The following is a 13729-nucleotide window of genomic DNA, read 5'->3' as shown; positions in this document are numbered from 1 at the left end:
AAAATGCTCTCTGTACGTTATTTGCCATTGGACTTGTAATTTTTGCATTAGACCACATATTCTACTGACCTTGCTGCAGGACGTGGCCAGCCTACACATTTACCATAATTCCTCACAACGGTCTCAAAAAGAGTAGGGATGTATTGAAGTATCAGCATTTTAATACAGTATCCTATGCTGAAGATGAAACTCATCATTTTGAAACTTTTGGACACAGTATAGTGTACTATTTCCTTACTTTGTTTATGGTACATTGTATACTGCACTGTCTTATCCCGTGTGATATTTAGATATTTAAGTCATCTAGACTCAAGACCTGCACGACAAGAAGCATTCAAACCGCAGTTCGGTGGGTTCTGCACTGTGTCACACATACCGTTTTCCCTTTAATCTTCAGCAACGGTGCTCAGGGATTTGACATTTCAGCCGCGCCGTCTTCGCTCTCGCCTCGAATTGGACAGTGGAAGCAACAGAAGCAAGGTAACCTAATATGAGCTCCTAAAGTAGTGATTTGTTGAACAGAAAGAATGGTTATTGATATAGAAGATGATAATTTCTTGTCGCCATCGTTTTCTTTGTGTCCCGGCTATTTAGAATCGATTGTGATTCCGCGGTGATGCGCCCGTGGCACCAGGTGGTTTGTTTTACGCTAGAATCTATCATATTACGAATGAATGGATTGGACATTGTGAATTATTGATAGTGGTGGCATCGCAATATCAATCATGTTGATCTTGCACATGATAGCATATTCCTGGCACTTTACCTCCTCTAGCTTCGGCTACCGTTATTACGCAGGAGCCTATTGGTGTGCATACAAAGCCCACAGATGGTGAGGAATAGTCTAAGAGAAAAGCATTTAAGCAAAAGCACAAGCTATTTCTGATTTATTTTCTTATCCCACGTACCGCACTCAATAGCTGCCAAATTGTGTGAGGAGATACAATGTAGTCTAACCCGTGTCCGGTCTTCCATTCTTTGCGCTTGTGAATTAGAATACTATATCACTGACTTTACAAGTTAATGATGGATTATCAATCATACTCTTGGAAATGTACTTGTGACTGGGAGCGAATGGCTGTTTTACAATAGCAGAATTCCAGACCTTATGTAGCCATAAGGATAGTCGGATCGGACATCATGTGCACCTGTTCCCTGGTGCATGCTCACGTCACTCCCTACGCACCACATTTCTCTTTCAGTTTTAATGTGAATATATGAATAAACAAACAAATGATAATGTGTAATTTAGTTCTGAGAGTAATAGCCTACAGTAGCTTATTGGGTAATGACATTGTAGCAAATATGAGGGGTAGCCGCGACCGGGACTCGAACCCGGGTCCACGACTGTCAAGCAAACACTTTAACCCAGAGATGGGCGTTTGCGAGCAAAACACTTTAGCGGCCCCCTATTGACAGTGGAGCAAAAAATATAAATTATAGTGTTTACAGACTTCAGACTTCAGTTCAACATCAGGTTGGTTCAGTTGTCAACTAAGGAGAAATCAACAAAACATTTCACCGTCATTGGATTTAGATAAAATGTTTGGTGAATTTTTTTCCCTTTACATTTTTGACTTTTAGCAATTCCAATCAGTTTTCCACAAATATCTGTTTTGTTGAAATAACGTGGAAACTCAACCTTACCATTCAATCAGAACATCATACCTGGTGGATGGGACCATGATGTAAACACATTCATTTTTGACATCTTCTCTAACAAGGTAATTGGGAGAGGGTGTAGTCTAGCCCAGGGTTTCCCAAACTCTGTCCTGCCCCCCCCCCCCCCCCCCCCCCTAGCACTACACAGCTGATTCAAATAACCAACTCATCATCAAGCTTATGATTATTTGAATCAGCTGTATAGTGCTAGGGCAAAAACCATACCTGCACCCAGGGGGGGCCCCAGGACCGAGTTTGGGAAACCCTGGTCTCGCCTACTAAGGACACGGCTGGCAGGAAGAGAGGTCCTTTTCAACCATCATAGTGTCCTTTGTTACTTTACACTCAAACTTACAGTGAGATGGTTATGTCTAAAATCATAGATTATATCATATTAGGTGTTTGGGTTGAGATGAGCTTCAGCAGTTATTCAAGTCTTCTAATACAGTTTTTCCAAATCACTCTGGCGGAGTTACACATCAAAACTGTGATAGATCTTATTCTGGAGTGCTTTTAGCTCAGCTTAAAGGAACTTCATCCTTCTTAATAGTCTCCCTTTTGAGAACTTGCAGCTGCAACAGGATTTTTGGCGGGTTTGACAGCTGTGTGATGCTGCACGATCAATGAGCTCCACAGAAATGTGACCTAAGCACTTCCTTACACAGCATGAAAACACTGCCAGATTTGGGGTGATTCTCAATTAGTAAAAAGTACGTCCTCTCCTAGACTCCTCTGTCATCCTCTCCTCTGTGACCGGGAAACCGATAAGTAGTCGCCATATGAAGGAGTGTCAATTCGTTAATAAGAGGCAAATTGAGGAGTTTGCTCCTCTACTGGATTGCCTCCCCCGGAGAAGGATGTTCAGGTGTATCCTACTGTGGAAGAGTTTTGAAATCCGCCACACCCCCTTTGAAACAGCTGTTGTTTTATCGGATGAGAAAATCATGCACACATTTAAAAACAACATGCTACTTATCCATTTATTAATGTCTTGCACAACTAGCTACATATCATTTGACCATTTTACAGATGTATTTTGGGGTTCTACATCTGTAAACGTAATTTGCCTGATGACACACTACAGTAGGGTAGCCTCATTTCACATACAAGCGCATTTGTTTCCACATTTCCTCTCCTCCTCACCTTGATTAACTTGGACCTTTTTCAAAAGGAGGCGAGGAGAAGATAGGACAGAGGAGAGGACTTGAGGAATAGAGGAAATCTAATTGAGATTCTCCCACAGTCTTAAGCCTCCCTCACTTCCTCCTTCTATCCTTACTTCTCTTCTTCCTTGAGGCAATGACTGCAAGGTAACCAGTTTATTCATTCACCAATCCAACCGTGTCAGATCAGTGGTTAAGGAAGGAAGGAGCTCTAAAATATTTAAGCAGGGCCTAGGGCAGCCTCAAATCTCACAACTATAATGTTTTGATGGGGTAACCTAACTTAGCAGGCGTAAAGTAAATGCATGAAACAAGATTCCCCCCCTACTGCAGGGATCATCAACTTGTTTTCTTGAGCGGATGGTCAGGGGGCCGGGAACATACTTTGAAATAATTTGTATAATGCAAATTGACCGCACAAATCCCAAACAGATATAATATTTGACTAAAACATAATCATTTCAAACCTTGCTTACATTTGTATACGATCACATATACAGTATCTCTCTATTATGCATGGGAATACTTTGGAACAGATTTCCAAAATAAAAATCACTTGGAGCTGATTTGCTGGTGTTTTTATAGTCTTTTATGTCCAACAAAATAAAACTGGGGGGGGGGGGGGGGGGGGGGGCGCGGGCCACCAGTTGAGGAACCCTGCCCTACTCTAGATACTGTTGACGAGAAGAACAAAACTGTCCGTAGAGTTTTTCTTCTGCACTGTTTAACCAATCCAGTAAATGTGGATGAGGAAGTTGCATCACAGGCTCTCTTTCCATTTCCTTGAAAACCGGAACATCCGGTTGTTGACAACTCAGCAGAGGCTATGATGGGGTAGTGTAATTTGTTTTGGTGAAGCTACTCTGAAAATGTAGTTTACCAAGCTACCAATTACTTCACACTGGAAGAAGTTAAGATACACTAACACTAGCCTTTATATAAAAAAACTATACAAATATAGTCTACTTAAATAGATTCTCCGGTACTTTTGTATATTTTTTAGCCAGTAGTTCGGAATGTAGTGCTCGCATGCCAAAAGTGGTCCCCAAAAATTGCGTATTACATCACATATGTGCAGATATGTGCACCAGGTCATTGCTCTCACTCTGTTGTGTGTGCATCTTGCTCATTGTCTAGAACTTAAATTGCTAGGGGGCTGGCCCACATGGGGGAAATTTTGTGGGAAATGTTGCAGCACAGCTTCCAGAAACAGTCGCTTTCAAACTAGGGATTTTGTGGCTAATTGAGGTAAGACATTCATTCTGCTCATAGATGATGCATGTATGAACTACACATTGACATATCCAGCCCAAAGAGGGAGGTTTAAAACATTTACGGAGCATGTCTTTAAGTAAAGTACTTTGAAAAACTACTATGTGAAAAATAATCATATCTAAATCTGAAATGTTATAGACTACAAATTGTCTGATGTTAATAACAGAATGTGTAAGCATTTAGCCGATTAAACACAAAAAAACAGTTTCAAGTGACAATTAGGCAGGTCTGCTGTAAATGTAAAAAAAAAAAAAAAAAAAAGGATATTCTTGCCTACTTTGCAAAAAAGAGTGTGTAGTTCCAGTAGTTAGCTACACCGCTACATGGCAACAAAGTAACTACTGAAAACACAATCAAGATTTTAATTTGGTTCAACTACCACCAAGCTATTGAAAATGTGTAGTTAAATTACTAATTGAACAGAGAACAGCCAGAGATGGAAGAGGAAGCAAGACACCCCACTGACTGTTTTTTTCTGCTTCAATAAAAGTCAATGACTTCCTCCCCACTGACTGTTTTTTTCTGCTTCAATAAAAGTCAATGAGCTAAGTACACCAGACCCAGCTGCTATTGCGTTGGTGTCTATGGGAGACCCACCCCGTTAAGTAGACTGGAACTGCATTTTTTTTTTCAATGGTAAATGGCCCTTAGTGAACTATCTTCATTTATCCACCATATTTGGTAGGGCCTCCATTGTAGGCACGGTGAGTCGGCATAGAGATGAACCAAATCAAATCAAAATCAAAATCAAATGTATTTATATAGCCCTTCGTACATCAGCTGATATCTCAAAGTGCTGTACAGAAACCCAGCCTAAAACCCCAAACAGCAAGCAATGCAGGTGTAGAAGCACGGTGGCTAGGAAAAACTCCCTAGAAAGGCCAAAACCTAGGAAGAAACCTAGAGAGGAACCAGGCTATGTGGGGCTAACCGGCGACGGTGTAACGCATCTATTCCAGTGGCACCCCTCCGTCACACCCCCCATATTTAAAGCAACTGGAAAACGTCCATGGCAGGCACTGTTGTCACCTTAGCATGCTACATAAGGAATTATAGAAAGCACAAGCACCACCACCAATCAGTTTACACCACAGCGCACACACCAGTCGTTACTATGACAACTAGTGTAATCCGATTTGGTCACTTTTAATTTGCTGTTTGGACAGTCAGTTCCAAAACGGATTTTAACAACTGATTTGAGTATTAGGGTCTGCAGTGTGAACAATGCTTATGTCACCCCTGTCACTACCACAACAGATCAGTCTGGATGAATTTAGGGTTCGTAACCATGGTGACACAGCTACTGTAAAATGGGCTGGACTACTGCATTCTTTTGTATGGATTGGCTCTATAGGGACAGGAGTTTTACTTGAGGTGAGCTCATGTGCTCTGGAAAAACTCAGGGCCACTAGATCCAAGACGGTATAGTATAAAGATAGGCAGAAGCTACTTCTCCAATAGAATTCCCCGATCACACTTGTAGGCGATGTCATGGTGATGTTGGCTAGCTAAACTCATGTCCAAAAACATGTTGTCTCGCGCTAAACTGTGCGTGTGCAGGTTGTCAAATCAAAGGCACTCCTTCGATATAAAGTTGTTTTTGACGGAAATGAAAACGTGTCAGTTTGTCACTTTCATGAGCTGGAGTAATAACATGTTCAACTAATTACTTTTCTCGGATGTAGGTTGTGCCTTTGGATTTTGGGAAAACTAACAACTAAGGAATGATTTTTGACCTTTCTTACCATCTGTTTTCATCCAATTGGCGACAGATTTGAATGCGAATATTCTAAAATCCCCATGAAGAAAATATGCCTATATTCCCACCAGTGGTGTTTCCACCAAACGGACTTGTTGCGGATACAAATGAGTGCAGGGTGAGGTAGTGCACACAAAATGTTAAGTTTTCTTGTACCGAATAAAAAGCTAACGTTTTTATGTGTTTCCATCACATTTTCAATTCCATCGCAAAAACTGTTGCGTTAAATGTATGAGTTTAGCTAGCCAACATCACCATGACATCGCCTACAAGGGTGATCGGGGAATTCTATTGGAGAAATGTACCTACTCTGGTTTTGGCACATGTGCTCTAGCCAGCAGCTCACAGATACAGTGCGGGTTGGCTGTGCAGGTTGGCTAGTCTACATGATGAGATTATTATGAATAAGAGCGATGTCACCATAATAAGGACCCTCGATATTTATTGGAACGGAGCATCAAGCTCATCACCGTGCACTTTCACCACCCCTTGAAAGTTCCATCATACTTTATCTAATCTGTAGCCTAATAAATTGCATGCTTTCCCAAATCATTGTGGGAGGAACACACAATATATCAACGCGTGACTCCAAGTCTACTTTGATATGATGTTTATTATATCAACATTTGCGCGTTAAGGCATGTCCATTGCCATTTCTCGCACAATTCATTTTACAGATGCAAAAAGAGCCCATCATGTCGAACGAACAAATGATCTGTCTGCATTTATAACATTGTACCTAGACTTCCTGTTTCCATCACAGCTGTCAGGATGTTTTATTATATGGTATGAAGTAAAGTACTCGCATAAAATGTGTGGATGGAAATGTGGTTACTGATTTCTCAAACCCCCAAATCCCGGCTTGGCTTGCTTGGTCTGTTTCGCAAGTGTTCCCGGAAGTCTAACGATGTTGCACCTCAGGGTTTAGAAACTTTGTGACTAGAGTTTCACATCACAGCTTTGCCTTTGAAGGCCTCAATATCATATCTGATCATATTATACTGTATTGTATATCGTATTGTGTATCGTGTATTATAAACTGGGTGGCTAGAACCCTGAATGCTGATTGGCTGACAGCTGTGGTATATCAGACCGTATACCATGGGTATGAAAAAAACATGTATTTTTACTGCTCTAATTAGTGGATAACCAGTTTATAATAGCAATAAGGCAACCCAGAGGTTTGTGGTATATGGCCAATGTACCACAGCTAAGGTATATGGCCAATACACCGCAATGTGGTATATGTGGTACATATACAGCAATGTGGTAAATGTGGTATATGGCCAATATGTGTCATGTCTAAGAACAGCCCTTAGCCGTGGTTCATTGGCCGTATACCACACCCCCTCGTGCCTTATTGCTTAAATATATTGTATAGTGTACCATATCGTACTGTACTATATCCCATCTGTAACATTTGGTCAGAAACTTTAGTCTTTAGTCAAGAGGTATGTTGGTGACGTTGAACCAAGGTCTGTCATTACTCAGACTTATTCAATCAGTACTTCCTTGACTGAATTACCAGCAACAGGGACCTTGACTGAAATACTGGCAGTGGAACTGCTTCACTGCTAAGGCTATTGTGTGTGTGTGTGTGTGTGTGTGTGTGTGTGTGTGTGTGTGTGTGTGTGTGTGTGTGTGTGTGGCTAAAATGTTATTTTCCAGTTGAGTTGGGGCTATCACTGTTGACATTTAAGTAGCTAACTATAGTAGCACTTTGTGTGCATCAATATACATGAGGTGGTGAGAATGAAAACAGTGTTGAACATTCAGATCTCAGTTGACCATGTGGCACGTACTAGCTTCAAATGGCATTTCAATTAGTTTCTTTCTACTCCCTACAAAATAAATATTTTGTTTTGATGTAGCGAATTCAAGTTATTTCGGGCTCCCGTTGTGTGACACAGATTCACAGAAGTTTGAGTTTGTTAAGGAGGAATTTAGGTCACACCTGATTTCACAGCTCTTAAGTAAATAAGTAAAACCTTTAATCTGTTATTTAAAAGCTCCTTATAAATGTTCTGTAATTCTCTACCTTAAGTTTTTCATGGAGAAATCAGGGCCGGTGTCAGAGTGGGATCAGGTCCCTCCTGTCCATGTAATCACATTCATTATGATCTAATAGGCAAAACTGATCGTAGATCAGCACTCTTACTCTAAGACACTATATGAATACCGCCCCGGCCCCAGACCAAATACACCATACGCTTGCCACTTAAATATAGCACCAGTGTACCTGAATATAAACGATATAAAGTGTACAATCAGACACACACTCCTGAAGTTTATTCAAGCACTTTGGTGAGACATGATGCATATCTGAAATCTGAAATCAAGTTAATCAGTCTTTCGGGTGAGAGATCAAGTTCACAAAGACATTTCTCATTGAGAGCTTTCATCATAGACCTCTGAGTTGGCCTTTTTAAACTGCCGTTTAAGCCTTGTGATCCAGCTTGTGTATCTCACTGCGCTGTGATCGATTCCACTGTGATTCGTTTTGAAGGCAATACTCTGGATTTCAACGGTGCTGTTCACCCTCTACAATTTATTCTCAGTATTGTTTTGATATAAAAAAAAAAATACTACAAAACAATAGCAGAGACACATTAAACTACTACCATTTGCATTTCATTATTCCCCAATTGAGTACAATTGCAATCCCCTCTCCCCTTATTATTATTTTACGCATTTTTCCTTGTTGCCATGGCAAACCAGTGGAAAAAAGAAAAGAGGTCCTTGCGGTTGTCTTGGATACGAGCGCTTTCCCCCCGTGATGCAATGAGAGGAGGAGAGGAACCTGTGGGAGTGCAGGCAGGGTTATTTTTAGGCGTGACGTGAGCCACGCGTGGATTAGGATTTGGTTGTGGTGTATGTGTGTGTGCGTGCGTTTGTGTGTGTCTGTTTCTGTCAGAGTGTGTGTGTGTGGGTGAGAAAAAAGAGTTTGTGTGTGTGCGTGTTGGCATCACAGATTTAAGGTGCAACCTACCTGTTGGGGGTAGATATAACACCTGTGTGCCAGGACCACACATTAAGAAAGTAGGTGCTGGCTCCTGGCCAAGATGTGGATCCAAGACACCTAGCTTATGTAACAGAAAACCTTTCACAAATATATATCAGAGACCTGTAAATGACTGTATAGAAATATAAATGCTACCCTCAGTGTTTCGCACTCCTCTCTCTGAGATTGTGTTAATCCTGTTGTCGTCCGTCCCTCTGTTTGTGTGGCCCTGGCCCAGTGTCAGTGTTTCTCTCCACTTCAGCGTTGCGCTTCTCTTAATTGGTTGGCAGGGTGGAGAGATGATGATTGCAGGCCTGCGCTGCGAGCATGATGTCATAGCAGCTGTGGTGTCGATGTAGCCTGGGCTCAGTATGACAGAGAACGTGGGACTTTGGATCACACCTAAAGACAAAGCGGTCCCCACAATATAAAAGACCTAGCAGGAGCACAGCTACAGGCCCTGATCTCTGTTGTAGAATCTAATGCAACTATTGTACATTTATATACCCTTATTATTTCGATTGGAAAGTGCTTTATAAAGGCCTAATCGCTTGATTACAATTTCATCCGTTTTCATAATAGGCTAAGAAAATGATATCATTCGGTGTGCAGCGTCATTGGGCTGATTTTGCCCCTGCATAAGAAACGCTCCGGAAAAAAAAGAGAGGGAGAGAGCTGGCGAAATAAAGCAGGAAAATGCTGACCCCTCTCTCTCTCTCTCTCTCTTCACCCTCTGTAAACCCAGCTCAAACATGGCCAAGGCTGCCTGCAAGCTGCCTGCATACTTTTAACAAGCTCTGTCATTTGTGTGTGCGTGTTTGTTGTGCGTCTATGTGTGAGAGAGCAACTGTATGTGTGTGTGTGCGCGTCTGTGTGTGCTTTATCGTGTGTGTGCTTGCCTGTGTGCTCTGTCATTTCCCACTGTGAACACCGGAGGGCTGGGGAGGGAGGGATAAGCTGGGGGGAGGGAGGGGGGGGGGGGGGTGAACTGGTGTGAATGTTTTAAGAGCCTGATCTGCGTAGATCAGTGTTATACAAAGCCCTGGGCAGTGGTAGAGTACATTTCACACTCTGGGTTTCAGTGTGTTTCAATGGCACAGCAGGAACTACAATTCGAGCTTCTGTCTAAGTGTTGATGTGGTGGTAATATACTAATCTGCATAGACACACACTTTTTAGATGATGATTGTGCTTTGTGCTCTATAGTGTAGGAAGTGTATGTGTGTGTGTGTGTGTGTGTGTGTGTGTGTGTGTGTGTGTGTGTGTATGTGATGAGGCGGTTGAATGATAGACTTTCCCTCCTATTTGGCTACCACCCCTTCACCCTGACCACAGTCTGCTGTATATTGTCATGGCAACCAGGCATTAGCATCATTGGATGCTGTTCTCCTTCATCGACTTCACTTTTTCCACCTCTGTTCCATTTCTCTCTCTCTCTCTCTCTCTCTCTCCCCCGCCCCTCTCTCTCTCTCTCTCTCTCTCTCTCTCTCTCTCTCCCTCTCCCTCTCCCTCTCTCTCTCCCTCTCCTCTCTCCCTCTCTCTCTCTCTCCCTCACTCTCTCTCTCTCTCTCTCTCTCTCTCTCTCTCCCCATCGCTCTCTCTCTCCCTCTCTCTCTCTCTCCCTCTCCCCCTCTCTCTCTCTCTCTCCCTCTCCCTCTCCCTCTCTCTCTCTCTCGCTCTCTCTCTCTCTCTCTCCAGCTCTCTCACGCACTAACGTCTCACTCGACTCTTCAATCCGTTGCTATTTGTCCTTGATTTCTCACTGCTGCAATGTAACACAATTCTAGGACTCTTCTTCACAAATCCATCGGCAAACAATTGATTTAGAACATGTCTGAAGTTGTTGAGCCTCTCCAGTCAGTTCCTGATGACATTAAGCGTAATGCCAATGGGTTCAATCAGATGCCTTAACGATCCTCTCCAAGCTAGTACAACATGTTATCCTGCCCACTCACTTACTGTAGCCAATCTCTTTAACTAGCTATAGTTGACTTCGTGGAAACTGAGTTGGACAGTGTGGGTGTTACCTATAATTAGACACTGACAACAGGGGAATGGGCATGTGTGGGCATGGGAACTATACTGGGACTGGGTGGGCGTAAATAACATGAGGGAGAACTCCCTCAGTCTCCCTCTACCGCTTTTTGTCTGCTTCTCTTATCGTCCCTCCCTCCTCTTGGTCCATTTCTCCAGTTGGGTGTTTGAGGGTGGTCGTTTTCATAACTGATGAATAATTAATGTTTGTTTACCATGTTCTTCTCCCTACCTCTCTCATTATCTCTCTCCAGCTGACCTAACAAGATTCAAAGAAGAGGATTTGGGAAGACCAGATTTCCAAAATGCCCGTGGCATCATCCAGCTCGGACTCTGGTAAGTGGCTTGGCCTCAGCGTGACGGAGTGATAGAAAGAGATAGATGGCGAGAAAGGGGTGAAACCTGTGTGTCTGTGTGTGTGTGTACAGTTGAAGTCGGAAGTTTACATACACCTTAGCCAAATACATTTAAACTCAGTTTTCACAATTCATGACATTTAATCCTAGTAAAAAATTCCATGTCTTAGGTCAGTTAGGATCACCACTTTATTTTAAGAATGTGAAATGTCAGAATAATAGTAGAGAGAATGATTTATTTCATCTTTTATTTATTTCATCACATTCCCAGTGGGTCAGAAGTTTACATACACTCAATTTGTATTTAGTAGCATTGCCTTTAAATTGTTTAACTTGGTTCAAACGTTTTGTGTAGCCTTCCACAAGCTTCCCACAATAAGTTGGGTGAATTTTGGCCCATTTCTCCTAACAGAGCTGGTGTAACTGAGTCAGGTTTGTAGGCCTCCTTGCTCGCACATGCTTTTTCAGTTCTGCCCACAAATGTTCTATAGGATTGAGGTCAGGGCTTTGTGATGGCCACTCCAATACCTTGACTTTGTTGTCCTTAATCCATTTTGCCACAACTTTGGAAGTATGTTTGGGGTCATTGTCCATTTGGAAGACCCATTTGCAACCAATCTTTAACTAATGTGATGTCTTGAGATGTTGCTTCAATATATACACATCATTTTCCTACCTCATGATGCCACCTATTTTGTGAAGTGCACCAGTCCCTCCTGCAGCAAAGCACCCCCACAACATGATGATGCCACCCCCGTGCTTCACGGTTGGGATGGTGTTCTTTGGCTTGCAAGCTTCGCCCTTTTTCCTCCAAACATAACGATGGTCATTATGGCCAAACAGTTTTACTTTTGTTTCATCAGACCAGAGGACATTTCTCCAAAAAGTATGATCTTTGTCCCCATGTACAGTTGCAAACCGTAGTCTGGATTATTTATGGTGGTTTTGGAGCAGTGGCTTCTTCCTTGCTGAGCGGCCTTTTAGGTTATGTCGGTATAGGACTCGATTTACTGTGAATACAGATACTTTTGTACCTGTTTCCTCCAGCATCTTCACAAGGTCCTTTGCTCTTGTTCTGGGATTGATTTTCACTTTTCGCACCAAAGTACGTTCATCTCTAGGAGACAGAACGCGTCTTCTTCCTGAGCGGTATGACGGCTAGATGGTCCCATGGTTTTTATACTTGTGTACTATTGTTTGTACAGATGAACGTGGTACCTTCAGGCATTTGGAAATTGCTCCCAATGATGAACTAGACTTGTGGAGGTCTACAATTTTCTTTCTGAGGTCTTGGCTGATTTCTTCTGATTTTCCCATGATGTCAAGCAAAGAGGCACTGAGTTTGAAGGTAGGCCTTGAAATACATCCACAGGTACACCTCCAATTGACTCAAATGATGTCAATTAGCCTATCAGAAGCTTCTAAAGCCATGACATCATTTTCTGGAATTCTCCAAGCTGTTTAAAGGCACAGTCAACTTAGTGTATGTAAACTTCTGACCCACTGGAATTGTGATACAGTGGTACAGACATAAGTTAAATAATCTGTCTGTATACAATTGTTGAAAAAATGACTTGTGTCATGTACAAAGTAGATGTCCTAACCGACTTACCAAATCTATAGTTTGTTAACAAGAAACTTGTGGAGTGGTTGAAAAATGAGTTTTAATGACTTCCGACTTCCGACTTCCACTCTATCTGTATGTGTGTGTGTGTGTGTGTATGTGTGTGTGTATGTGTGTGTGTGTATGTGTGTGTGTGAGAGAGAGGGCGAGTGAGAGAGACAGAGGGAGATAGGGAGAGAGATGGAGAGAGAGAGAGAGGGAGAGAGAGAGATAGGGAGAGAGATGGAGCAGGTAGGGACAGTTTATCACGTGGGGCCCTGCAAGTTATCTCCACTCCTCTAATGTGACTTAATGATGTGCCTAATGAAGCAGTGAATTCGGACTCAAACTCAGACTTGTCAGTCTGGCTGTCTGGAAGGATCTGTTTGTTATTAGAACTCACTACCCTCACTGACCTTGGTGTGTGCCTCCCCCCAATGAGGCTTCTCTAGTGGGTATTAGTGTTGGGGTGAGATGGGGGTTTGGGAATTTTGAGATTGGGTGGGCTGATTTCTCTTCAAATAAATCCTTTCAATTCCCTGATTGTGGGCTGATTTCTGTGTTTGGTATTGGACAGAGAGAGGGAGTGGGAGACGGACATTGACAAGGACAGGGACACAGGACAGACATATACACAATGACAAAGACAGAGACAATTTGTTTATCTCACCATTGGGAGATGGAAGAGAGGGGAATTTCTCTCGTTTGAAGTGTTTTCACCAATGGCTGGCTGACTCAATGTATTACCGAAAGTTGTATGGCATCTGATGTAAAGTATATGTAGCTCATGAGTTTGAGCAGGCGAGGTGAGGAGGGGAATTTAGATTTATGGCGGTTCAACACCCCTGAGATATTGAATGTGCATTAAATCTGTAT

The 13729-nt window shown here is 42.4% G+C and overlaps 1 protein-coding gene across 2 annotated transcripts in view; it reads left to right on the top strand.

Moving 5' to 3' along the window:
- Positions 1-49: 49 nt before the first annotated feature.
- The window catches only part of mpp2b (MAGUK p55 scaffold protein 2b), a 53633-nt gene continuing 39953 nt past the window's right edge, over positions 50-13729 (top strand). For both annotated transcript variants that reach the window (XM_021565086.3, XM_021565085.3), the window contains exons 1-2: positions 50-480; positions 11149-11230. In XM_021565086.3, the coding sequence (XP_021420761.1) occupies positions 11200-11230 (31 nt within the window). In that variant the 5' untranslated portion in view covers positions 50-480; positions 11149-11199. The remainder of the gene's footprint in view (positions 481-11148; positions 11231-13729) is intronic.

This window comes from Oncorhynchus mykiss, chromosome 16 (assembly GCF_057628025.1).
Source record: "Oncorhynchus mykiss isolate SJ-2025 chromosome 16, ASM5762802v1, whole genome shotgun sequence".
NCBI classification, from domain to species: domain Eukaryota; kingdom Metazoa; phylum Chordata; class Actinopteri; order Salmoniformes; family Salmonidae; genus Oncorhynchus; species Oncorhynchus mykiss.
The sequence above is the reverse complement of the archived record's forward strand: the minus strand, read 5'-3'. Positions and strand labels throughout refer to the sequence as shown.